Source organism: Excalfactoria chinensis, chromosome 1 (genome assembly GCF_039878825.1).
Source record: "Excalfactoria chinensis isolate bCotChi1 chromosome 1, bCotChi1.hap2, whole genome shotgun sequence".
Taxonomy (NCBI): domain Eukaryota; kingdom Metazoa; phylum Chordata; class Aves; order Galliformes; family Phasianidae; genus Excalfactoria; species Excalfactoria chinensis.
The window spans coordinates 183,531,673-183,557,690 of NC_092825.1; the positions used below are offsets into that span (position 1 = coordinate 183,531,673).

Genomic DNA, 26,018 nt, shown 5'->3' on the forward strand with positions numbered 1-26,018 from the left:
CAGAGATGGGACGGCCAACAAAATAATGAACAGCAAGCAAAACAACCTGGAGGGAAGTCGGCATCCCTGAAGAAAGTGCCTACAACCAGAATATAGACAGAAACACAGGAACTACTGAGCTGCATCCTGCACTATGACCACAGAAGTCAGGATGAGCTGCTTCAGATCCGCTGGGCATGGCCTAAAAGGCAGCTCTACTGAAGCACACCTCTGAAAAAGGAAATCCATGTGGTTACTGGTACAATGCTAGCAGTAGCAGCTATGGAGGGAGCAAGCTGCAGCTGGATGGGTCCCAGCTAGAAATAAGCACGCTGCCCATTCTCTGTAGAAGTGCCATTTTGTGACCCTCACTGCTGTAATACACAATATACTAACGTGTGGACCACGAGATATGTAGAGACACTGCGCAGAGATGCAAGCGTAGTCCCGGTACCACCTCGCTACGGTCAGACCAGCACGGCTGTTCTACAACTCCAGTGCAAACCCCAGAGAGAAATAACAGGCACATCCACATTCTGTGCCGCTGGCGCTCCCGTGCCCCGCTCGTTTCTCGTTCAGACGGCGGGCTGCGAGCGCTCACCAAGTGCCGTCAGCACAGGCAGCTCCTGCGTCAGTTCAGCTCGGAGCTCCGCAGCTCCGGTGGGAGCTCAGCCCCGCACGGAGCTCAGCGCCGCGCAACTCATCCCGGCACCCCCCGGGGACCTCGGCATCCCCGCGGCGCTCCACGCCGCCTCCGGGCAGCTCCGCCGCCAACGCTCCTCCCGCGTCCCTCCGCTTACCGCCAAGAGGCCGCCCGTTGCCGTGGCCGCGCGCCTCCGGCCCTTCCTCGCTGCCGGGCTCACGTCCGGCCCCGCCGAGCGCCGCGGCAGCAGCGGGGAGCAGCGGGACGGCCGAGCCCGCACACCGGGACGCCGCGGGCCGGGCCGGCAGCTCCGCGCAGACCTCCCGGAGGCGGCGCTGCGGGGCGGGACGAGGCGGGACGGCAGGGAGCGCTCCGCCCACAGCGCGTCACCGCGAGCACGACGCGTCTCCGTGCGCCACGGCGGGGCCGCCATGGGCCGAGGGCGGCAGGACGGGCCGCGGAGCGATGCCGTGAGTGGGCGCCGTCTGCAGAGCGGGGCGGCTCTGCGCGGGGGGAGGCGGGGGAGGCGGGGGCGGCCCGGTCGGGCTCTCGGGGCGGCAGGGAGAGGCCGGGCCGTGCAGGAGGCTCGGGCGGGCCGTGCAGGAGGCTCGGGCGGGCCGTGCAGGAGGCTCGGGCGGGCCGTGCAGGAGGCTCGGCCGCACCGGAGGGAGCTGCCGGGTGCCTTACGGCCTGGGGACGCGGCGCCCGGTTGTTTCGGCGGCGTCACGCGGTTCGTGTCCCGGCAGGTGCAGGGCACGGGCAGCAGCAGCGCCGTCAGCAAATGCTCGGCGGCGGAGCGGGGCTACGTGCGGGACCGGTTCGTGCGGCTCCTCGCGGGGCGGCCGCGGAGGCGAACGGCGCTCATTCACCGGTAAGGGACGCGCGGCGCGGCTCGGGGGGCGGAGAGCGACGCCTTCTGCGCCCTGCTGTCCGGGGGGGGCGGGTCTGCTCCGTGTCAAAGAGGTGAGCCCCCTCCTGTCTGTAGGCTCCACTCAGCTCCCGGCAGGCTGCACTGAGCTCACCCCGCAGCCTTCCCTTCTCCATGCTGAACAAGCCCAGCTCCTCAGCCTGTCTTTGTAGGGAGGTGCTGCAGCCCTCTGAGCATCTTTGTGGCCTCCTCTGCACCCTCCTCAACGGCTCCCTCTTTCTTGTACTGGGGGCTTCAGACCTGGACGCAGCACTGCAGATGGGGCCTTATGAGGGCAGAGAGGGACAGTCACCTTCCTGTCCCTGCTGCCCCCCACTTTTCTGATGGAGCCCAGGATCCTACTTGCTTTCCAAGCTGCAGGAGCACACTGCTGCCTCATGTTCAGCTTTTCATCCACCAGGGCCCTCAGCTCCTTCTCTGCAGGGCTGCTCTCAGGGACTGCTCCTTCCAGTCTGTATAAATGCCTGGAATTCCTCTGGTCCACGTGCAAAACCTTTCACTTTGCTGTGTTGAACTTCATTAGATTCACCCAGGCTGAGATGTTGGCCCACCTGCATTGCAAAGAAGCATTCTGACTGGACTCATCCTTTGTCATCCATTGAATATTGATGTTTGGAGGCTGGTACAGTCAGGATATTTACATGTTTTCTCTCAGTTATCTGTACCCTTGGTGGTAAGACACTAAATACAGGGTCATCAGACATCTCCAAGTGCAGGTGTATAAATGTGATTATTGGGTGGAAGCTGAGAGAGAAAGGTTTTGTTTGTTTTTGGGATAGACAGTGTCATTGTTGGAGAAATAGGGGTACTGGACAACAATTCCAATTGAATTTCATTCTACAGAGGTTATTATGTCCGTGCCTGTGCTGTAGATCACTGTGTTCAAGATTTCCTGCTGAAGACTCAAAGCCATCCTAGGACACAGGTATGTTTCCTTTGTCCGGCTGTGCTAACCGTTTCTGCTCTGTTTGTATGTGAAACGTTTTTTAGCACCTTGGCAATACCAGCTTGTTAGTGCATCTGTGGTGCAGAGAATCTCATTGGCAGTGCTGGTTCTGCCTTTGTCGTTCTGACAGAAATATCTGGGAGGGGATGATATCTGCACAAGTTTGTCAGCTTCTTTTGGGACATTACCTGGGTTTGTTGTTCTGTGGATTGCGTACTTGAATGTTCTTCACAGGTGCTGTGCTTCAGCTCAGGGTGCTGCTAGAGAATAACTTGTTTTCTGCCAATTTCTCTGTAGATCCTGTCTTTAGGTGCTGGCTTTGACTCCTTATACTTCCGTTTGAAAGACATGGATCTTCTACATCACACTGTGATATATGAGGTGGATTTCCCAGATGTGGCCTGTCAAAAAGCTACTCTGATCAAAAGAACGGAAGAGTTGTCAGCACTGGTGGAAGACACTGGATCAGAAGGATTAGGTATGGGATCGTGGAATATGTTCTGGCTTCAGCCTTTGAAGACTGAGGCGTATGAGAGGAACTAGGGGTTTGTCCATGAAGTACATGTTTATTTTCTGGAAAAAGTTTGTTACCATTTGTAAGCGTTGGGACATAACAACATATGTGACTGCCAGAAAGTTTCTGAGGAGCAGATTATATCAAACAAAGCTCAGTTTCTTCTTGTGGCAGCTTTTTAAGTATTGTGTCTAACTTTGGACTTATCAGTACGAAGACAATGGGCAAACTGCAGCACGCACTTCATGGGTCCGGAGAGTGAGAAAAGACTGAAGCACATAATGTAGGTGTTAAAGCTGAGAGAACTGGCTTTCCTCAACCTTGAGAGAAGGATGGGCAGTGGGGGATAGTCTTACTACAGTCTTTAACTACCCAGTTAAATGCGGAGCCAGACTCTTTTTGGAGACAGTAGAGTTTGACTGTACAAAGTCTAGAGCAACCTGTGAAGCTTTTATTCTTAGGCATCTTGACTGTAATGAAAAATTATTTATTATGCTACTTGACTTCTTTTAAATCTCCAAGACGAGTTAGAAATGAGCCTTGTGAAACTGCTGTAGAGTATAAACAATACTGAAAGGCTAGTTTGGCCAACTAAGTACTAAGGGGCAGTTCATTTGCAAAGTGGAGGGATGTAAGGTATGGAGTTTGCTAGATGTTTCTCCTGCATCTGATCTCCATCAAGGTTTACATTAATGTTCTAGTTAATAGGCTGTGGAAGGTGGAAATTTCCTAATGCAGTAGGAAACAGAGATAGTTACAATGTGATAGATGGAATTAGGGATTTGGCAAAGTACAGGAGCATTATGTAAAATGTGGGATGAAATTCAATAGGGACAAATTCAAGCTACTACATTTTGATTGGAATCACAGAACTGTAGGAGTTGGAAGGGACCGGCTAGAGAGCATTGAGTCCAACCCCCTGCAAAACAGGCTCCTTACAGCGGGCTGCACAGGTAGGCATCCATTTGGGACTGGAATATCTCCATAGGAGAAGCCACAGCCTCTCTGGGCAGCCTGGTCCAGTGCTCCGTCATCCCAACTGTGAAGAAGTTCCTTCTCATATTAATGCGGAACTTCCTGTGCTCCAGTTTATGGCCATTTCCCATTGTCCTGTCCCTGTAGACTACTGAAAAGAGATTGACCATGTCCCTTTGTCTCTCACACTTAAGATATTTATAAACGTTGATCACATCCCTTCTCTGAGTCATCTTTTCTCAAGGCTGAACAGACACAGGTCACTCTGACTTTCCTCATAGGGGAGATGTTCCAGGCCCTTTATCATCTTTGTGGCCTTCAGCTGGACTCTCTCCAGGAGATCCCTGTGTGTTTGCACCAAGGAGCCCAGAACTGCATACAGTACTGCAGGTGAGGCTGATCAGGGCACAGGAGAGGGGGAGGATCACCTCCCTTCCCCTGCTGGCCTCACTCCTTTAAATGCACCCCAGGATCCCACTGGCCTTCCTGGCCGCCAGGGCACACTGCTGGCTCATGGCCGACCTGTCACCCACCGGGACACCCAGGCCCTACTCTGCAGAGCTCCTCTCCAGCAGGTCACAACCCAGCCTCGACCCATACCTGCAGTTATTCCTTCCCAGCTGGAAGACTCTACACTTGCTCTTGCTAAACCTCACCTGCTTTGTTGTTGGCCCAGCTCTCCAACCTGTCCACATCTTGCTGAATGGCAGCACGGCCTTCTGGTGTGCCAGCCACTGCTCCCAGCTTTGTGTCATTGGTGCACTTACTGTGGGTGGACACTACCCTCCCCCCCTACCCCCCATCAGGGTTGCTGATGAATATATTGAATGAGACTGGACCCAGCACCAACCCCTGGGGAACGCCGCCAGTCAGATTATTAGTTTAAATACAGGTGGAGAGCAGCTACAGAGTTAGGCAGAACACAAGTTGTGGCCTCCAGCAAGCAATTGAATGTGGCTTAGTGATGAGCTCTTCCATAAGTTGTTTTCCTGTTGAATCTATCCACGTTTTATATATCTAAAGAAGCCTGTGGAAAATAATTCTGTCCATATCAATAACCTTCCAAGTATTTGAAGTAAAAGATAGGTGTCAGAGGAGATAGGAATATCCTGTTATCTATGTCCAGAAGAAGTGATGAGATAGGCAATTTAGGTGTTAGAAGAAAATAACAGGAAACACTGGGATGTGCTTCTGATGGAGGCCATGTATGTTTTTGGTGATGGATGCCTTTGAGAAGTGTGTAGATTAACAACTCTCAGGACAGTAATTTTGTAGTTGTGAGAGAAACTATTTTGTCAAAGCAGTGGTATTTTCTTAGCTTGAATTGAATTGTCTGTAAATGAGAGCAGTGATATAAAAATGTAGTTAGGTAAACGTGATGAAGTTCTGTTCATATAGTAAATACAACTGTTGGAAATCAGTAGTTGAAACTTGTACTGGGAATAATGGAATTTTGATTCTGAGTTTATTGGGTCTTTTACTGATGCTTCTGGGTGCTGCCCTATTATGGTTCATTTAGTTATGGGATTTTCTTGTTCATTTCACAGAAAAATTGAGTTGGGCATGTATTGGGAATGATTGCTGGTGGTGCTGACTTTCCTGGTTTTCCCTTTTGGTCTCAGTACTGCATTATCACTGTAGTGAGTTGGTGTTGTTTTTGTCCCACAGGAGCCACCACTGCCTTTTCTGGAAAGGATTATAGATTATTGGGAGTGGATTTGTCAGAGCTGCCAAAGCTGAGTGTAGCTCTAGATGAAGCAGGACTGGACAATGAAGTCCCCACCCTTTTCATAGCAGAGGTGGTGCTCACCTACATGGAAAACAGCAGGTCAGTTGAGCTATCCTTTGTTAGCTAGGTTGTAAAATGGGAAACAGAGACTTCATTGTAAGTCATGGGAGACTTGCTGTCTTGAAACTAGAGCCTCATTAATTCTGTGGAAGTTCCAAACAGCTCCGTATGTTATGAGTGTGATGGAGTAGTTGATTCCCACAACATCAAAACAGGAGGCAGAGTGCACAGTTGGAACACAGGAGCTTCTATCTGAACATCTGAAAGCACTTCTTCACTGTATGAGTGGTGGAGCACTGTCACAGCTTGCCCAGCCAGGCTGTGAAATTTCACCCCTTGGGGATCTTCAAAAGCTGTTTACGAGGGTGGGCAGTGATAGGACAAGGGGGAATGGTTTAAAGTGAGACAGGGGAGGTTTAGGTTGGATCTTAGGAGGAAGTTTTTCATGCAGAGGGTGGTGCTGCACTGGAACAGGTTGCCCAAGGAGGCTGTGGATGCCCCATCCCTGCAGGCATTCAAGGCCAGGCTGGATGTGGCTCTGGGCAGCCTGGGCTGCTGGTTGGTGACCCTGCACACAGCAGGGGGTTGGAGCTGGATGAGCACTGTGGGCCTTTGCAGCCCAGCTGTTCTGTTATTCTGTTTGGCCATGATCCTAGGTAGGCAGCTCTGGATGGTTCTGCTGGACCAGATGGCATGCAGAGGTTTCTCTAATCTCATCTATTTACCACCTAAAAGGGTGGTAAAAAAAAAAAAAAAGAAAAAATAGAAGAATTACCTTAAATACTGTGAATACTGGGGTGGTTTGTTTTTTTTTTTTAATTTTTTTTTTATTTTTTTTTATTTTTTTTTTTGAATTCTGGGGTCTTCTTATCCCAGCCTCTCTCTATGGATGGAGGAGTCTTTCATAGATCCCCAGTACAGGTTTTTCTTTTGTCTGTTATCTGTCAGGATCCTTTAATAGCACACTTCATGTTGCATCTGTCCTATAGTGGGTGGTCCCACAGTTATTTAATTATTCTTGTGTCATCTGCCTGACAGGTCAGATGCCTTGATTCAATGGGCAGCAGAGCATTTCTCTCATGCATGCTTTCTGCTCTATGAGCAGATGCACCCAGAGGACCCCTTCGGACGTGTCATGCAGCAGCATTTTAGTCAGCTGAACTCTGCACTTCGTTCCTTGTCTCAGTACCCTGACTGTGAAGCACAGCAGAAGCGTTTTCTTGAAAAAGTAAGTACCTGCAACCCTGCGACCCACAGGAAGTCGGAATCACAGAATTATCAAGGTTGGAAAAGACCTAGAAGATCATCCAGCCCAACCATTATTAATACTTCCCAGCTAAATCACATCCCTATCATATCCCCAGGTGAATCACCTGGAGGAAGGTGTAACTTTAAATAATTTGAGAGGTCATCAACTGGGCCAGCTGGGTTGAAGCAAAAAGAGACAAAGCAGAGCTGCTGCCTGCTCTGGTAATGTGACTGACATCATTTGAAGGTCCCTGGCCAACAATCAGTCTGTTTTCTGGTATGGGATTAAGGCAATGTATGGATTCCTCTTAGGCTTTAGATGGTAGGTGTTCTTTAGAAATTATTAGGCAAGACATCTAATTAGAATTTGAGCTGCTGCTACAGTTCCAGATAGGCAGCTTTAAAGACTTATGCAGCTGCTTCATTTAGCATCTTCGTGTTCTTGTGGGAAGTGAGTCCTTTCTTCCAGAGGTGATAATTTTGAGGGATTTGTATTTTAGGGCTGGACTGAATGCAGTGTCATGGATATGAATGAGTTTTTCACCTGTTGTATTCCAGAAGATGAGCAACGAAGAGTGCAGGCTCTGGAGCCTTTTGATGAGTACGAGGTAAGCCTTTTCAACATTGAAAGAAGACTCTTCTGCGTTAGGAGAGATTCTTGTTCCTTCCTCGTTGAAAGATGTCTTAGGGAGACAGTCTTAGCATTGCAAAGTGACTGGTATTATAAAGGATATTGCTGACACTGAAAATTTGCAAGTGCTCAAGTTGCAGTTCTTTCAATGAAAAAATCTGTTGAGGATTACTTAAATAGGCACAGAGTATGCCTGGTGTGACCTGGCCTGCAAATGTCTGGGAGCACTTCTGAAGAGAGTATAAGCTGTTTTTGCATTTCCCAGGGCTGGTATTGTTTTGTCAGTGTTGAATATGGTTTACTAGCTTTATGCAACAGATATTTTGTTCTGTTTTCTTATGTAGCCATTCCTATAATAATGACTGAGTTTTAGCTATGACTGTATTCTGTGCCTTTTTTTATGTTAACTGCTGGCAAATTTGCAGCTGTCAGAAATGTAGGAGAGCAGGTAAAACAGGGACAACAAGTAACTTTGTGGAAAGTATTGTGTAAAATAATTACTGGACGTTTCTCATTCTACCTTGTGGTTCCCTGTATGCCCCCTTGCCATACAGTTGGGTGAATGTATTCAGTCCCCTGGTAGTGAACGTGCTCAGTTCCTTAATGTCCACAGGAGCCAGGGTGAACTCCAGTATTGCTACTGACTTTTTGTACAGGACACAGCTTGTGCTTTTTGCCTTCGTGATCCCACAGTGAGACTGGAAATCATATTTAGGTGTCGTCAAATAGCAGAGGTCAGGCTGTACCTTTGAGCATTTATGGTTTCTTTGGGGCTGTTTATATTCTGTGACCTTTGAGAAATCTTAGTCCCTTTGGTACACAACCTTCAGTCCTTTTTATGGTCACACCTGACAAGCATAAACAGAAGCTGGTTCCAAAAAAGATCATTCATCATGCAACTTGCAGTAAAGCTATAGAACTCATTGCTACAGAGTGTTATGGATGAAGGAAGTTTATCTGAGTTTAAAGAGCAAGTAGATGGTGGTTTCCTCATTCAAGAACTAAGAGTTATTTGATAAAGCAGAAAATCCATGGGCTGTATATTTTTGAGGGTTAGAAGAGGGAAAGGTATTACTGCATAGACTTGTTCTTCCTCAGATTCAATTTTAGACTTCTGATTTTGGCCATTGATGGAAATACTGTTAAGCAAGTGTCATTTATGACTTGTTTGCTCTAGCCATTCATTATTACCTTCTAGTAAGATTGTTAGAGCACAAGCTTGTATTTGTTTCTTTCTCTTGGCTTGCTACAGGAATTGCATCTGAAGTGTTCTCATTACTTTGTCTTGACTGCATCAAAGGGGATGGAACCCTCCTGGACTCCGTTATTATCCAACATTACAGGTACTCACTGACTAGATTTTGTACTGTTCTTTTATCTTACACAGGCTCTTCTGATGGATTTTAGGAGACAGTAAAACCCCAGAAGGAGAATGTGAGATCATAGAATCATAGAATCACCAAGGTTGGGAAAAACCTAAAAGATCATCCAGTCAAACCGTTCTACTATTACCAATAGCTCCCACTAAACCACGTCCCTCAACACAACATCCAGTCGTTCCTTGAACACCCCCAGAGTCGGTGACTCCACCACCTCCCTGGGCAGTCCATTCCAGTGCCTGGCCACCCTTTCTGAGAAGTAATACCTCCTAATGTCCAGCCTGAATCTCCCCTGCTGCAGCTTGAAACCATTCCCTCTAGTCCTATCAATAAAGACACGAGAGAAGAGGCCAACCCCCAGCTCACTACAACCTCCCTTCAGGAAGTTATATTGAGCAATAAGGTCTCCCCTGAGCCTCCTCTTCTCCAGGCTGAACATTCCCAGCTCCTGCAGCCTCTCTTCATATGGCCCCATTGTGTTCCAGACCCCTCACCAGCTTTGTTGCCCTCCTCTGAATACGTTCCAGGGCTTCAATGTCTTTCTTGCAGTGAAGGGTCCAAAACTGGAAACAGAACTCGAGTTGTGGCCTCACCAGTGCTGAGTACAGTGGGATGATCACCTCTCTGCTCCTGCTGGCAGCACTGTTTCTAATGCATGCCCCACCTGGGCACACTGTCGGCTCATGTTCAGCCGAGCATCAATCAGTACCCTCAGGTCCATTTCCTCTACTCAGTTTTCCAGCCACTCCGCCCCAAGCCTGTAGCATTGCCCAGGGTTGTTGTAGCCCAGCATTTGTTCTTGTTGAACCTCATTCCGTTGGCTTCAGCCCAGCTCTCCAGCCTGTCCAGATGGGAGCATCCAGTTATTTTTTTCCATCTCATTCACTAAGTGTGCCCCCGGTGGCACAGGGGTATAAAGTGCTGCTTGCAGCACCGAAGTGTCCGAGTTCGAATCCCCCTTGTGGCGCAGGGCGTAGAAGTGCCGCTTCGCTACACAGAGGGCTCGAAACCCAGGAGTTGGACTCGATGTTCTCTAAGGTCCCTTCCAACTCGCACGATACTATGATACTATGATACTATGATAAGGACGGCTTATTGCCAGGTGAAGCCAGAACCATCTCCTGGCTGATGGTTCTGAGCAATTTCATTCTATCAGTTTACTGAAATTTCCAGTCCTCGCAGCTCTTCCCTCTGTTTATGGATGGCTGCAGTGCCAGGCTACCTTAGTCCTCTTCCTATTTTTGGGATCCTTCAGACTCTCTTCAGTTTATTCCCACTTGTCTCTATATGTGGCTCTCTGGGCCATTTGGTTCTTTTGGGGTTGGTTATTATATTTTACTTACTGCTCTATCGAAGCAGTCCAGCAGAGAACTCCGGAGCATGTCATGCCATTTATTCTTTTTCTCATCCCCTGAGGGTGGAAATTTGTGACGTAGCATTTCTGTTTCTGAAATGTTTTCTGTAGGTTGATTTATAGGAGAAAAGTGGTAAAGTGGTACAGCTGGGGAATGGCTAACTCCAAGGCTGTGTTTCCATGATAAAAAAAGACTTGGTAGCTGTAGCAGCCCAACAGATTCCTGCATTTCACTGCTTGCTTCCTTTAGGAGTTGAAGGAGTGGTAAGCAGAAGCTGAAAGCTGGCGTGGGATAGTTTAAAGTGATACAGGTTGGTTTCTAGGGCACGTTGGATTGTCAGTTGGCTGTATTCACTTACTTGGCAATATTTTATTTTGTTTTTAAAGCTAAAAAGTGTGTTGGTTCTTGTTTGTTTGAAATCTGCATTTTTTTGGTCCTTGTCTTACAGTTCCTCATCATCATGGCCCTATCAGGTTGGCTGGGACTATCAGTGCGTTGGCATGTGCAGTTCAGTCTGAAGTTCTTGGCTTGAGACGTTATGGTCACCACTCCGCTCTTATAAAACCCAGCGTGATTCTGACCACTGGAGGCTTTGGGGAAGAGAATGGACATCACTGTCGTATGAGAAATTTTCATGTTCTTATGAAGTATGCAGGCTCCTGGAAATCCAGATGTGTGAAAAAGGAAAATTCTGATAAAAGATGGGGTAGGTGTTTCAAGCGGGTACTGATGGCAGGGGTAAGGGAGGTGTGTTTGTGGTAGCAGTGAAATGTCTAGCAGTAAGTGATGTCACGGTGCAATTCAACTGGATGTCAAAGAGATGTGAAGGTTCTGAATGTCATAGGAGGAAGAACAGTGTGAACTGTGGTATCTTCTGTCTCTGCAGATGAGCGATTGTACCACACTGTGTCATGCCTCTCAGACAGCCGAGCCCTGGTGATAGGAGGACGAACATCCCCATCAAATGCAGCTTTGGGCATGCTGTGGCTAAAGTTTCCCAACATCTGTAATGACTCAGACCCATGTGATGTTACCGTGGAGCCTGTTAGTCTGCAGCCCGCTGTTGAAACAGCTGCTTTGCGTTGGAGACACAGTACAACTGAAGTAATACTCAAAGGTAAAAAAGGTTGGAAAGAGTGGAAATGTCTGGAGGGAATGTGGAGATACATTCTGACATTTCTGTGCAGGTTGGTCCTGTGGCCAGTCCTTCCTGTGTTCTTGCCGCAGGGAGAGCACAGGAAAGCATGCACCTCCAGTTCCTGCCATTATGCTGTTCCCGCTGTTGGCTTGCTCTGCATGCCGTGCTGTTTCTCCCTAATAGAGAGAGAGGCTCCTGCATAAGAGGTGGTGTAACTAGACTTGGATTCTTTTAAATGGAGGAGAATTGAGGGGGCAGACTGTGACGAAAGAAACCATTTAAACATGATGGCCTGAAGGAAAAAACAAACAAAAAACCAGGAGGACAGAAGCACCAGGTGGAATTGCTAGGCAGATTTAAGTAAAACTAAAAATCTTTCTCATAAAGCATTGCAGTTATTCTCTGAAGCTGCTTGTTGCAGTATTGTCTATACTGAAAGTTAACCTGAACTTAAGAAGCAGGGTGGGTAAATTCACAGAAGAAAAAATGTATTCAGGGCTTCAAAATTCAAAGACAAAGCATCTTAGTAACTTAAATACCCCCTTGTGGCTACTACTGGAAATGGGGTGTAGAATGAGGTAATCAGATCTGTTGCTCTACTTGCTGTTACTGTCACCCAATGAGTACTTTCTAAAGGAGAAAACAAATTAAACAGCACCCTTCTTGAAACTCTTACTTCTTGAAGTATGATGATTTCTTATATGCCACATTATCTCCAGTGGTGCGTAGAACTGGAACCTAGGGATGTAATCTGTTCTGGAAGAGTAATTTTTTGAGCTCATTTGTGCCTAGTGTGTTTCATGCTTAATCTCACCAAAAGGAAGATTTAGAACTTCCTCTCCAAAGGAAAATGTTTTTGTTTTAGAGCATTATGCAGCAGGATACCTGGCTTTTTCCAGAAGCACCTCATAAAAAAAGCTGTAATTCTAGTTGCAGTTATTAGCAAACTATTTATCAGCTGTGAGGTCTAGAATAAAGATTGGCAATTACACACTGCAGGCTTACCTAGTAAAAGATACGTGCTGCAGGGGGCAAAAACTTTTGAGTTATTAGCAAGTCACTGGTGAGACTTGACAGTGAAATTCAGGAGGTGAAAGCTGTCCTTAAGCTGATTAATTCTTCACTAGGAGTTACTGCAGGGAAATACCACGGGAATTACAAAGCAGTCATTAGTTTGGTCTGTAGAAGACTTTGAGTTTCTGAGACAGTGTTCATTTGAGACCATAATGTAATTTAGAGTTCAGCTTTCCAGACTAAGTTTTATATATAAAAAAAGTAAGTGCTAAGTGGAGGAATAACATCTTATGAATAATAATCTATTTTTTTTTAATGTTTGTTAGACTGTACTTCATTTTTGCCATGATTGTGCTTTTCAGAAAAATCAACATTGTGTTACTTGCACAGTCCATTCTGAGGATGTGGCTCATATCCTTGATGTCTACCAAGAGTACTCTTTTACCTTTTCTGCCTCCTTTTTGAGACCTCTTCAGGTTAACTCCTACTCATTTAAGTTGTCCTTTATTTCTCTTTTTGTGTGGATAAATACACCACCTAGTTTTATGAAGCTTTGCCTCTGTTATTGATTTGATTAAGTCTGTGTCATTGTGTTGTTATGATTTGTGTTCTTAAGAGTTTTCTAGTTTTATTAGTTCTGTAGGTATCATCTTTCAATTGCCCAAATTGCCATTTCTTAATTCCATTAAGTATATTTTAAAAAAATATTTTTCCTTTTGCTTTTGCGACTATGGTCCATGAATAACATTCAGGCTTTGAACAGTCAGTCAGTGCATGATAAATCAGTGGATGATGGGAGTCTTCTGAATGATCATGAGCCTAAAGAATATGTTATCTAAGTGAAAGTATTTTCAGGCACTTTCTTATAAAGCTGTGCTTTTCTTATTTGCAGGACACTTTATAAGAAAGCTGTGCATCTTTGATCAGCTTTCCGTACATGCAAGTAGACATTTTTTGCCTTTGTGATGTACCAAATTCTAACCTTTCCACCTGGTTGTGTTTTTCTGTAGGAGAGAAGTACCTGTTTGTGTATGGAGGCCGCTCTGCTATGCAGCCAGTGCTTGGGGATTGGTATTTCCTGCACATCCCAGAAATTTCCTGCGCTACGGTAAGAACTTAGGGAGACCCTGGGGAATAGGAATTGCTGCTGTACTGGAAGCCCAACTGAACCACAGCAGTACATTTAGGCAGATGGCACCAGCAGTGCTGTTGTACTCCATGCTGTTTAGTGTTGAGCTAACTTCTAAACACTTTGCTATTTACTGGGTTACAGTCTTCAGAGAAACGCTGTAAGGGAGGGCATCTGGAGGGCATCTACTCTAACATCCTTGAAGCCACTGGAACAGATTGCTCAGCTCACTGTCCACTTGGGTTATGATTACATCTAAGGATGGAGACTCTGCAACCTCATTGGGCAACCTGTTCCAATGGCTGACCACCCTCATAATAGAATGTGAGACTTTTTTTAATGTGCAAATGGTTTTTTTAATTATTTTATTTCAGTTTGTTGCCATTTTCTCATGCTCTGTCTTGGATACATCTGAGAACATTCTTTCTTCATGCTCCTTCATTTCTCCCATTAGACATTTATGCATATTGATAAGATTTCGCCCTGAGTATTCTCTTTGTGAGGCTTCTGTCCCATAATTATCTTTGCGGTACTTTACTGGACTCACTGCATCAATTCCCCGGTTTTGTTGTATTGAGGAATGCAGAACTAGCCACAGCACTCCATATGTTGGACTTGATGATCTTAGAACTCTTTTTCCAACCTGATTCTGATGCCTGGAATTGTTTCTCCTTATACTCAGCACTTCTTATGTCCCATTGTTGAGCTTGATGAGCTTCAGCTCTCCTATTTTTCCAGCCTGTTGTGGTCTCTGGCAGCACAACCAGCTGATACATTAGACATGCCTTCATGGTTTTTATCATTTATTATACCCTGATTGTTCTGGGTATCCCTGAAGTGCATGGAAGTAATCTGCCTAAAAGTTATTGTTGTGAGCAACCAAATGCCAAAAAGATGCAGAGAAGGTTGATTGTCTTTAGTCATACTGTCTTTCAAATGGAAATATATCAGGAACTCCAGACTGCATGGAAGAATTTCTGTTAGTAGTTATTAAAAGTAGTGACCACTTCCAGCAGCTCTGGGACCTGAGAATTCCTCCTCCCATGGAAGGAGCCCTGTCCTGAGTGCCTCAGGTCCCAGGATGTATGTCCCAGGGCAACAGACATGGCAGTTTGTTTTCCTGTTTGCAGACTGAACCGGTGATGGAGGTGAGCGTACATTCCAGAGACATGCACATGAACGTGAGCACGTGTAGAATACACTGGTATGGTCATCTACACCGACTACTGCCAATAAGTAGTGTGTGCCAATAAGTACTGTGCATTCAACAACACCCATGAGAATGGGACTCACATAAAATGTAGATAGCACAGATAGTTCTCTTCCTCATCTTTGTCTGATAAGAATTAAAGTTCACTAATCAGTGCATATATGCCCTCACTCTGTAGACTGACAGGCACATTCAGATTTGTAGTTCTCTTATGTATCAGGTTATTCCCTGTGTACAGCTGGTACCCCTGATCAGATCCTGAGTCCTCTTGCCTGCTCTGAGTCTCCTGCTTGCCAGCTGAAATTTGCTAGCAGATATGTGTGCACTTGTTTCATGGGCACTTTGCACTCATGGATCCTGTGAATACCAGTGCATGTCTAATACCTATGTCTGTCTAAGACCCTGCACCAAGTGCTGGAGGTAGGAGGCTGGTTAGACCAGCTGACTGGACAAGCTCCGAGTTTTCTAGCAAATGAGGGATGCACATCCCACGCACATGAGGTTCAAGGAAACACAATGGTCCCTTTTTCAGCAACTGGCACCTGGGCACAAGAGCCCTGTGACCCATAGTTCTACTCTTAACAGCTGATGCTGGGACTCTGGTTTGCTTCAGTTGCCTAAGTTGCCCAAGGAGTTGCATCTAGGACCTGCAAAGCTTCTGTTGCCAATGGTCTTGTCCCAGTGATGGAAGCTAGAAACCTTACTTATTCCACTTGCTGGGTGAGGCTCACACTATGGGACCAGACTGCTGCTGCTCTCTGCAATAGACCAGTAATAGCTGGCACTCTGGATACAAAGACTTTGAAAGCCATGGAAGTGCTCCCTAGTTCTGTGGTACTTCCAACTACTTATCCAGAAACTGTTGCTTGTTCCAGTCACTGGCACCAGAGAACCTGCAGTCCTTCACCATAGTTGTGACTCTGCTGGCCTCACGTTTCTAACACGCATCTCTGTAGTTGCAGGCACGCCGTCCCAGTATCATTCCTATTAACGTGTATCGAGTATTTTGGCAAAGATAGTTAAGAAAGTGTTTAATCAAAGGTAAGATACACTGTGATGATTAGGCTTAGGGTTAATTGCACTGAACAGTGACTGTTTATATGATATTAGCCCCCTTTTGATCTTCTTTCTGTCTATTCTTCATCTTTGGTTTTCAGCAATTCCCTTTGCCTTAAAAATTCCTTAATAAGTTTTGTGTAGTTCTTTGGGCCACCTCACTCTGAGTATCCTGAGTCCTAATGTTCCTGATTTCTTTCCTCTTATAATTTGTGAGGTCCACACTTGCCCTCTATGAAGCCATGCTTGGAGATTTGTAATGGTCTACGGATTAGTGACTGGAGACTTTTGGCTTGCTGTATTAAACTAATGTGTTTCATCTAGATCTTTAAAGATGAGCTGGGTTTAAAAATAGTGAGTAACACAATTACAGGGTGAGAGATTGACGTAGAACAGGAAATCACGAGCTAAATGTGTAAGTAATGTGATGCTGTTGTGGAAGACCTAAACTGTGTGTTCAGATGTAAAACCAGGAAGTTTTCTGTAGGATGTGAACAGGCCCTTCTGTACTGTTCAGTGCTTTTAACCTCAGCAGGACCCGTGCATATGGCCCAGAGCTGATTCATGAAAAAAATAAATGGCTGTGGGATGCAATACAGCTCTGTAGAGGTATGCAACGAGAATGAGCAGGGCACAGAATTTACAGGGAAGACTGAAGAACTTTGAGCTACTGAGTTGGTAGAAGATTCAAGACAGTAATAATTTTTGAATATGTAAAGTAGAGCAGCAGAGGGCAAATTATTCTCTGTATTTATTTTGGATAGTCTATAGAAGGGACAACTTTAACTAGACACTGAGAGAAGCTTTTAATTGTGAAGATAGTAAAGTGCTGCAAGAAATGCTTCTGGAAGTCTGCACTGACAGACTGCTGGTGACTCTTGCCAGATGCTAATAGGTATAATTACATTATTACATTTGCCTTAGGAGAGAAAGATGGACGATATGGTCCCTGAATTTTTCCCCCCAGTTTCTATGATTCTCTTTTAGCAGTGCTTGCCCTGAGGGTTTTCTTTCTGTCCGTTTGTCCTGCAGCTCAGTATTTTCTCCATGCTCTGAATCACTGATCACCAGGTTTGTGACCCACGTGTCTGTAAACTTGTGGTTTTCAACGTGTGTGTCTTGAGCAGAGAGGAGCATGCACGAAGGAAAATGTTACCTCTGATAATAATGTGCAGAACTAAAACCCTGTAAAGACTGAGCAAGATTATTATATTATATATTCTTAGAGACAGAGAAATACTGAAAATACCGTAGGTGGAAACACTTCTGTGTAGCCATTCTTAGAGGAATCGCACACGTGTGCGGGTTGAAGGCTTTTTTATTGCTCCCTGTCAGGCTTATTCAGTCTGTTCTCCTCCCCAGCTGTTCCTTTCCTCTTACAGGAAGGGAAGGGATGTTATAACGAGAGGAAGTGCAATAGGATAGAGGCAAACTTCAGGCATGGACTTATGTTGTCATAGATTCCTGTTGAGGGTCCAGTACCAGAAGGCCGCCACTCTCACAGTGCCTGCAGTTGGAAAGGAGGAGCGCTGATTGCTGGAGGTTTGGGAGCAGCTGAGCAGCCCTTAAATTCAGTTTTCCTTCTGAGGGAGACTGAACACGGCTTTCGGTGGCAGACTATAGAGACGCACCCTCCGCTCATCCCAAGGTAAGCAGAAGGCATTTAGTAGTGAATTCTTGGCCTTCCTCTAGCTCTCTCTCCTTACTGATGGGGACTCCCTGGGCAGCCACTGACCCTGGGGGTGTGCAAGGAATGTCTGGACGTTGTATTGAGGGATGTGGTTTAGTGGGAACTATTGTTGATGGGTGGATGGTTGGGCTGGGGGATCCTGTGGGTCTTTTCCAGCCTTGGTGATTCCGTGATTAATGTAATATAATTTAATTTTAAACTCGCAGGTATTCGCATACTGCACATGTGCATGATGAAAAACTTATGCTTGTTGGTGGAGTGTGGTTTCACTCACTGTGTGTGCCAGGCATCACCGTCATTGACTTAATGACTGGGCTGTGCTTGGACTACACAATTGATGCGGTGAGTACTGGAATTTTTCTTTCAGGGTGAGCAGTATTGTGTGAAAGAAGGTGGTAGCTTCAGGGTCATTCCCACAAATGGAACAGAGAATGCAGAGGAGTCAAATTTAGGAGTGGAACGAACATTTCCCTGTTCGCATTAGGTAACAAATTTATTGAGATAGGGCAGGATCCACGTGTACAGATGAAACTGGAATTTGTGACTATTACATATAAATACATTAAAAAATATAAATATATAAGCAGTCTGTGTACACCTGGCTGACTTCTCAGAATTTTCCTGAAAATATAAAGCATAAAGCATGCTTAAATGTAGTTTAGTGCTTTCTTGTTCTCTACAGCAGAAGTCAGAAGGGAATTAGTATCCTTCAGATCAAATAAGCTACTTAATAAGCTGTTTGATAGCAGTGAGCAGAGTAATGAAGTTTTCCCTAAGATAATACAGCTTTAAAGAAGTTATTAAGTGAGTAGATGCAGATTGATTGGTAGCTGCCTTTATGATTTTTTTTTCCCTTGAACTCGGCTGCAGTACCTGCTAGTACTGTGCTAATGAATTGTCCTAGTTAGGTACATAGTACCCCAGTGTGGATTGGTCTCCAGTTTTGAAAGACTGGAAATGTCAGTGACTTCCCGTGCAGTTAGTATTACTGCTAGTGTTATTTTGGTGCCCACCAGGACTCCCAGCTCCTTTTCTGCACAGCTGGATGCTGCTTTCCAGATGGGTGCTCCCAGCACATACTGGTGCCTGGGTCTGCTCAGGACTTTGCATTTCTCCTTAACTCTGGGAGGTCTCTCTGGATGCCAGCATGACAGTGGTGTATCTGCCACTCCTCCCAGCTTTGTGTCACCTGCAGGATATGCCGTCCATCATCCAGATAAGTAATGGAGATGTCAGAGTGGACGGTCCCAGGTCTGACTCCTCCAGGTGGGCTTTATGCTATGGATACTTCCTGGGCTTGGCCATGTGGCCATTTTCTAGCCCACCTCGCTATCTGCTCATCTAGCCCATGCATCAGCAGTTTGTGTATGTAGATCTTGTGGGTACAGTGTTGAAGGCCTTACTGAAGTCCTGGTAAACAATATCTCCTGGTCTCCCCTTCATCTACCGCTGCAGTCATTTCATTGTAGAAAGCCATCAGGTTGGTCAAGCATGAATTCCACTTGGTGAATCCATGCTGACTATCCTGGTGGTTTTCTCTTCCAGGAATTCCAAGGGCCCAAAGAACAGAAAGACATTTTCTCACTCTCAGTCACTGAGCTGCGAGTTGTTCAGTGAATGGGGTATCCTAGAGGAGTGCATCGTGGTCTCCTGCTGTCACATTTCTCTCTTTTTGTCCACCCTTCTGGGTGCTGTTGATTGACCATCTGGTTCCCAATGGACGCATTGTGGCTGTTCTTAATTTTCCACTGAGAGTAGCTGTATGAAATACTTCTACGGCACTGCATGGGGTGATAACTGTTGAAGTCCTGTATGTTCAAGGATTACTTCCTAAGTCAGATTTATTTTGATGGAAGCAGTATTTGAAGTTGCATTTACCAGATGCCTAACTGGTGAAGTGAATCCTTTTCCCTTTGCTTCCAAAAGGAGGGGGAAAAAAAAAAAGTCTAACACTACGATTTTGGCTTTTGAGTCATTTGGACAACTCACAAGTTCTGTGTCTTGAGCACTTTGTCCAGGCATCCTTTTCCTTGGTGTCTGGTTCGTCATCTTGGCCTTTGTGTACCTCTCCATAATGGACTGGCTGGTGTCCTCCGGACTATGCGAGCTTCTGTTTCATCCCAAGGACTTTAAATTCCTCTTCTTTTTCAGGAACGTCTGGAGTGGCCTTTAATGCTACATAATCACAGCAGTGCTTTTCTGCCAGAGGAGAAGGAGTTGTTGCTTATTGGTGGTGGTGGGAACTGCTTCTCCTTTGGGACACACTTGAATCCAAATCCTATCTTGTTGAACCTCAGCAGCATTCTATCCTGACCAGCCACTAACTGGGACCAAACAGGACAGAACTGTGATGCTGTGCATCATGGTGTGACATCTGTTTACCTGCAAGTCCAAGAACAACAAAATGTTACTTACAACAGTTTCTGTATCCTGAATGCATTTGTAAAGGTGGGATAAGGAGAAGGGATTAAGAAGTGAAGGTCTCTTTTTTTTTTTTCTTTTTTATTAGTCCTTTTTTGTGTTGTTGCAAACAGTATTTTCCAGAACTGGCTTTGTAGTCCTTATTGGTGAAGTAAGGAACACTGCTGTGTTCAAAAGTGATGTAAGTTTGCACAGTGCTGACTTGGAGGTAAGGTGAATTCACTGACTGAAGAAGCCATTGGAAATATGCAGCCAAGTGTAATTAAATGTGAATCAGAACGTGTTATTGGTCGTACTTGAGTGTTTCTAAATGACTTTGTAGGGGTGAATGAAAGAGTGTCTACTCCTTTAAGGATATCTGGTCAAAGGCTATTTTACAGTGTAACAAGGGAAAATGGGAAAGGGACGTAAGCAGGAATATACAGATACAGACCTGACCAGCAAATGATGGGAAGCTGCCAGGTCAGTCACAGTTATTGATGAGGGGATGTACGTGTGTGAGGATATTTATTCCTGATATCATTTGTGGAGCAAATGATGTGCTGCCATCGCACTGCACTGCCGTGGTTCGACTCCTACCTCGGGTATTCTTTTCTCTCTCGTTTTGTTCGATTATGTTACATTTGGTCAGTTCCTGTTCCTCCTCAGATCGTTGATGTTGTGTTTTCTCTTTGTTAAATACATCTGCTCGCTCTCTGCCCTTCCTGCAGAGTGTGTGGCTGGTGCTGGCCGAGTCATGGCAAACCCCTTCCTTTTTTTTCCCTTTTTTTTCCTTTTTTTTTCCTTTTTTTTTCTTTGCTCCTTTGTCTCTATTTATTCATTTAATTATTTATTTTTAATTTCCCGGCTCCTGTGCCCATCACAGACTTACAGCTAGGGGGAACTGCGTGACGAAGGGCCTGAAATCTGCCTAGGGATATTGGCTAGAGACACAGTGCTGCTACTTAAGGGATCCAAGCAGGAATGCTGTCTGGACAGAGAGGGTGCATCAGTGCTTGACTAAGTGCTTTTGCAGCTTGAGTGCTGTGTGTGTGCCTGCACTGGTGACCTTCTGTCTCTACAAGCCAAAGGGGAGGAAAAGGATGTGACTGTGTTTGTTGTGCATGATTCCTGTGTATAGGTGCTGGTGAAGGCAGCACCTTGTCTGTGGCAGTCTGTGATTGCCTGTCAGCATCCCGTGTGTGTGTATCAAGGATACGAGCTTAGTTTCATTTCTGGTTAAATCTGCAAATGGGAGAATGGCAGCAGTGTCCTCCAGCCTGAGCAAAGATCCTGGGTCCCCAGACACTGGGCTGTGACCTGGTGGCTGGTGAGGAGTGGTCTCAGGCTGCAGCAGCTGGAGGAGGCAGTCGCTCCCTCTTTACCTCTCTTAGCAGTCTTGATATGACAAGTTATGCTTTTTCTTGCCAGCAGCTCAACTCCAATCTGTAGCCTTGCTTTGCTACTTGGGAAGATAATAGTATGCCTGTAAAATAGGGCAGGGCTCGGTGTTTTGTGCTCTCCCTCCTCTTGCGAGCTGAGAAGCCCCCTGCAGCTGCTCAGAGCCCTTCTTCCTCTCCAGAGAAGACCAAGGTAAGCTGCAGCAGCGCTCACTGGCTCACTGACACCAGCTTGGCCAAGGACAGGAGCAGTGACAGGGATAAAGCTGATGTTTCAGCAGAAAAAGGGAGCTCTGCAAAGCAAGTGCGTGGGGTACAACTCCTGCTTCTCCCCACTGCCAGGACAGGAGAGCCTCAGATCCACCCAAAGGAGCTGCACAGAGGCTGCAGCCCTTCACATGTGAACAAGCTTCGTGGACGGCAAAGGCCAAGGGCTGCGACACACAGCAATGATGCATTTGTGCTGACCAGGGTGTCAGCAGGAAGAAAGTGCTGGGGCTACGGGAGTAGGTGTGGGGCAATGGACCTCCCTCGTTTACGGGGGGGGTCTCGTGATCCATTGGGCTTCATTTCTCCCTAAGAGGAGAAGCTGCCTCCCACCCTCCTTACATCACGTCCATGCTCAGCAGTCAGAGGAGCTGCTGTCCAGAAGACCAGAAAGCACAAAGACCCAGCTCTGCGCACAGGGCCATCAGCCCTGGTGATGGGTGAAGTGCAGCAGACAGAGACAGCGAGCCTTTGGGTTTCTGTTGAAGTTAAATTAAAATTAAATTAAGCTGTAAATAAAGGAACTGTTAATCTGTTCTTTCTGTTTCCCTGTTCTGCTTGCTGTTTTTTTTGTTTGTTTTATGATTACATCTGCATGCACTTCCTGCTGCCAAGCCTGTTTTCCCTCCAGTTCTGCTGTCCCTTGACGTTTTTTACTTGGTAACTCTTAGGCTTACTGTTCCTTGCTCCGTGCAACCTCCACGTTCAAAAGATCACCATGTCAAAGGGGGCAAAACACCCAAACTTGCAGGCTGAAGGTCAGCGTTGTCAAAAGCAGACATGCTGGGGCACACTGGAAAGCCACTATGTGCCCTAGAAAATAATGAGCAGCTCTGGGAGTGCTCTCTGGTCCCCCAGTGTATATACTTGGTGAACCTGGGATCCCTGCTTAGTCTGTAGGGAGCACTCAGGGGGTTTAAGGCACTCTTCTAGGATGTCAAAGGTTACACTTCAGAGCTTCTAGGATGCCCCTAAACTCATTGGACATGTGCAGGAATCTCTTAGGGTGCCTTAAATATACCAAGGGTCCTTGGGAGTCCTCTCACTTATAGTGGGAAGCCTCTGGAGTGCCCTAGGCCACACAGACCAGAGTTCTCCAGCGTGCCATCGTATGCAGTGGGTGTCATCTGAAATTTGGGAATAAGCTCATTAACTCCAAAGTGATGTTAACGACTGAGCATTTTTTATTTGTTATGTCAGATATCTCCACCTACCTCTGCATACCTTGAGCTAATAAACATAACTGGTATTACACATGCAAAAGTTTTCTCAGTCAGTACATCCATATTCATTGTTCCTCCCAAAATCATTAACAGAGGGTCCCACCTCCTTGCACGTGCTCAGTGATTTCAAGTGAGCTCTCACACGGTGAGGTCCATCACGTTCTCCCTGCCATGCCATGCCCACACTGTTCCTCAGAGCTGCACTGACAGCACAGAAACAGTGCAGGCATGTTTTTGTCATCGTGGTGTTTTTTCACAGACCCAGACAATGAGATATTGGGTTGCTGTGTGGGCTCCTGGGTGGCACTGCCATTTTCAAGCCATTGTTTCCGAGGGGCACAGAAAGTAAAATGCTTCAACAAATTCTCACCCAGAGATTGCTATTTTACCATTCTTCTACACAAAACAGGAGGACAAATACAGCGGATTTGAGCAGCTGCATCAACAGCCTGGGTGCTAAAGGAATGCAAAGACAGAAATATCAAACATACAAGGAAGGAAGCTCTGTTTAGTAATATCTTTTCTCATTTAGAACAGGCAGTTGGCGCTCCTAAAGGAAAATCCCAGGCCTCAAGTTCTGACAGTGCGGCAACCTGGCATGGACTCAGATGGAATGATCCAAATGGTTTAATCCAGGTTCTAACATCCCTTCTATACATTCACACGTTTTCTCTCTTAACTTTCCCACAGCATTTACATGTCTGCAGAACATCCCACAAACACTCCCTCGCTGCACATGTAGGCGCTCATCCAACCAGAGCCATCAGTCATTCCCAGCCATGCGCTCTCCCTCCAGTCATGGTCAGTATCATGTGGCCATCACGCATCTTACTTGACTCAGTTTTTCTCCTGTTTCTGGAGGTGTCCTTGGTTCCCAGCCTTACCTTCTCATGCCGTTCATCCTGCTCTGCAGCTCCTGCTCTGAATAGTCTTCTTATGTTCCCACGGGGCAGGTAGAAAATGAAGACACGGCCCCTGCCACCAAGGTCAGCTCTGCAGCACACATGACCTGAGGAGCACTTGGCTACTCATGCAAACTGCGCAGTGCAAGGAAGATTGTTGCCTGTTGCACTTCTTCTTCTCCTGGCTCAGAAAGTAGCTTTCCTACCTAGTAAATGGGAAAAGAATAGTAATAATTAAAAAAAAGAAAACAAAAGCCTGACACAAAGCAGACGTGATTGTTACTATGGAATTCGGGAGGGCAAGGGATTTGCCCTCTATATGAAGAAGCTGACTGCAAAGGACTAAGAACAGCCATGAACACGTTGAGAACCTGCGGGTAAAATTAGGGACTGAACCAAACATGGGCTTCTGCAGCTGAGGGTCTGCTCCAGGCCGCCTGGCCCAGGGAGCCTGTTGACGGGCCCTGCTTACTGCAGCTACCAGCAGCACCGCGCTCACTGACTCAACTTGATGGGGGATTCCAGTCAGGCTGGGAAATCAGCATGGCTGGCTGCCAGCTATCTCAGAGACTGCTGGAGTGCACTGAGAAGAACTGTGTGGCCCAAGCATTGAGCACATCAAGCAGAAGGGAAGCATTACTGGACATGGTGCACGCCAGGGGTTAAGACTGGAGGTGGTCAGGGCTGTAGTGACCATGCCCTCCTGGAGTTCCTCATCTCAAGGAACGCAAGCCTGGCAAAAAGCAAAGTCAGGACCCTGAGCTTCAGCAGAGTCAGCTGCAGGCTGTTCAAAGAATTACTGGACCAGAGCCACTGGAAAACTGTTCTGAGGGGCAAAGGAATGGAAAAGAGATGGTGACTTTCTCAGAAAAACTTTCTCAGAGCTGGAGCTCTGAGCTCCATCCCGACCACATGAAATCCAGCAGAGGAGGCAGGAAAGCAGCACGGCTGAACCTGCTGGTCACAGGGAGCAACAAGAAGGAAATGGAGAAACAGCGGAAACACAGACATGCAGCCTGCTCACTTTGGTGGCCTTCTACAGCAGAGTGACAGCATCAGTGGGGAAAGGAAAAGCAACTGACATCACTCAGCCAGACTTTTGCAAGGCCTTCAGTGTTGAGCGAGTTTCATGATAGCATTCAAGGTGAACAAATCTACCACTGAGCAACACCGTGAGCCCCCACTCACCATGGCAGAGGGCAACCTGCACCCCAGCCTTCCTCCTATCCACACGCACACGCACACACGTGCCACTCTGCCCCTTTTGCACACCCACGTGCACGCGCCGCATCGTGTGTCCTCATTTGCATTCACAGACGTGTGCAAATCATCCCTGGGAACGCGTATGTGCCAACAACTGCCAGAAAACGTCCCTCTGTGTGCACCTGTGCGCAACCCAACTCCTCAGCACACCCCTGTGCAAGCACACATTGTTGCCGCTGTGTCCACGCACTATCTGTGTGCTCACACGCACTCACGCGTCCACATCCCCTAGAGCAGCCCTGTGCGCACACACACAGACACATGTGTAACCCCTTCCTTTCACTCCCAAAGTGCACGCACACACCGGTACCACAATGGCCTTGTGCAGCTCCGACACTCTGCCCACCCCTGTGCACACACATGTATGTGCATGCTCGTCCTTGCACACATACCCACTGACCTGCACACACCTGAGCAACCCCACTGCTTAGGACACTCATGAACACAAATGTGTGCAACACCATCCGTGCACAAATCCACACACACACACAAATGGAAGAGTTTGAATTCCTAATTGAATGGGAATCCAAGTGCAAAACTCCAATTTTGCAAATTCGCTAAATTTTTGGATACCAAGTGCTTTAGTTTGGTAGAAGACGTGAGGGCAAGTAATGGGCTCATTGAATGGATACACTCAGTAATGGAAAATCCATGCACTTTATCAACCAAATTAAGGAATGAATTTTTACCTTAAAAAAAACAACTAAGGAATGAATGTTTACCTTCTGGATTTGAGGGATGTCTCTTCTGCCTGGTTTGGCCAAAGGAAGCCTAAGGTTATTTGCCTTTGAATAGGAAAGCCCTAAGAGAGGGAGAAGAGTTAACCTGGACAGCGTTACCCAGAGTTGTGGGAACAGCTGAATGATTTTTGAGAACTGGTCAACTCGTGAACCTGAGACCTGGGATCCTCCATCCTAGGGTGGAACTTTACTGGAGCAC

The 26,018-nt window shown here is 46.5% G+C and overlaps 1 protein-coding gene across 1 annotated transcript; it reads left to right on the forward strand.

The window, feature by feature from the left end:
• The first annotated feature begins 1,001 nt into the window (after window positions 1-1,001).
• LCMT2 (leucine carboxyl methyltransferase 2) lies at window positions 1,002-22,228 on the forward strand. The gene is made up of 14 exons (XM_072327125.1): window positions 1,002-1,092; window positions 1,369-1,493; window positions 2,394-2,475; window positions 2,794-2,974; window positions 5,654-5,813; window positions 6,813-7,002; window positions 7,523-7,630; window positions 8,906-8,996; window positions 10,836-11,093; window positions 11,274-11,504; window positions 13,550-13,647; window positions 17,395-17,582; window positions 17,831-17,966; window positions 19,776-22,228. Exons 1-14 carry the CDS (start codon window positions 1,054-1,056, stop codon window positions 19,935-19,937), a joined length of 2,049 nt encoding a protein of 682 aa, XP_072183226.1. The 5' UTR covers window positions 1,002-1,053; the 3' UTR covers window positions 19,938-22,228.
• Window positions 22,229-26,018: the final 3,790 nt, after the last annotated feature.

Excerpts from the sequence above, each read along its gene's own strand:
- LCMT2 (XM_072327125.1), top strand. The coding sequence starts at position 1,054 with ATGGGCCGAGGGCGGCAGGACGGGCCGCGGAGCGATGCC. Across the intron at positions 8,997-10,835 it reads GTTATTATCCAACATTACAG|TTCCTCATCATCATGGCCCT; the intron begins GTACTCACTGAC and ends CTTGTCTTACAG. Across the intron at positions 11,505-13,549 it reads AACTGAAGTAATACTCAAAG|GAGAGAAGTACCTGTTTGTG; the intron begins GTAAAAAAGGTT and ends GTTTTTCTGTAG.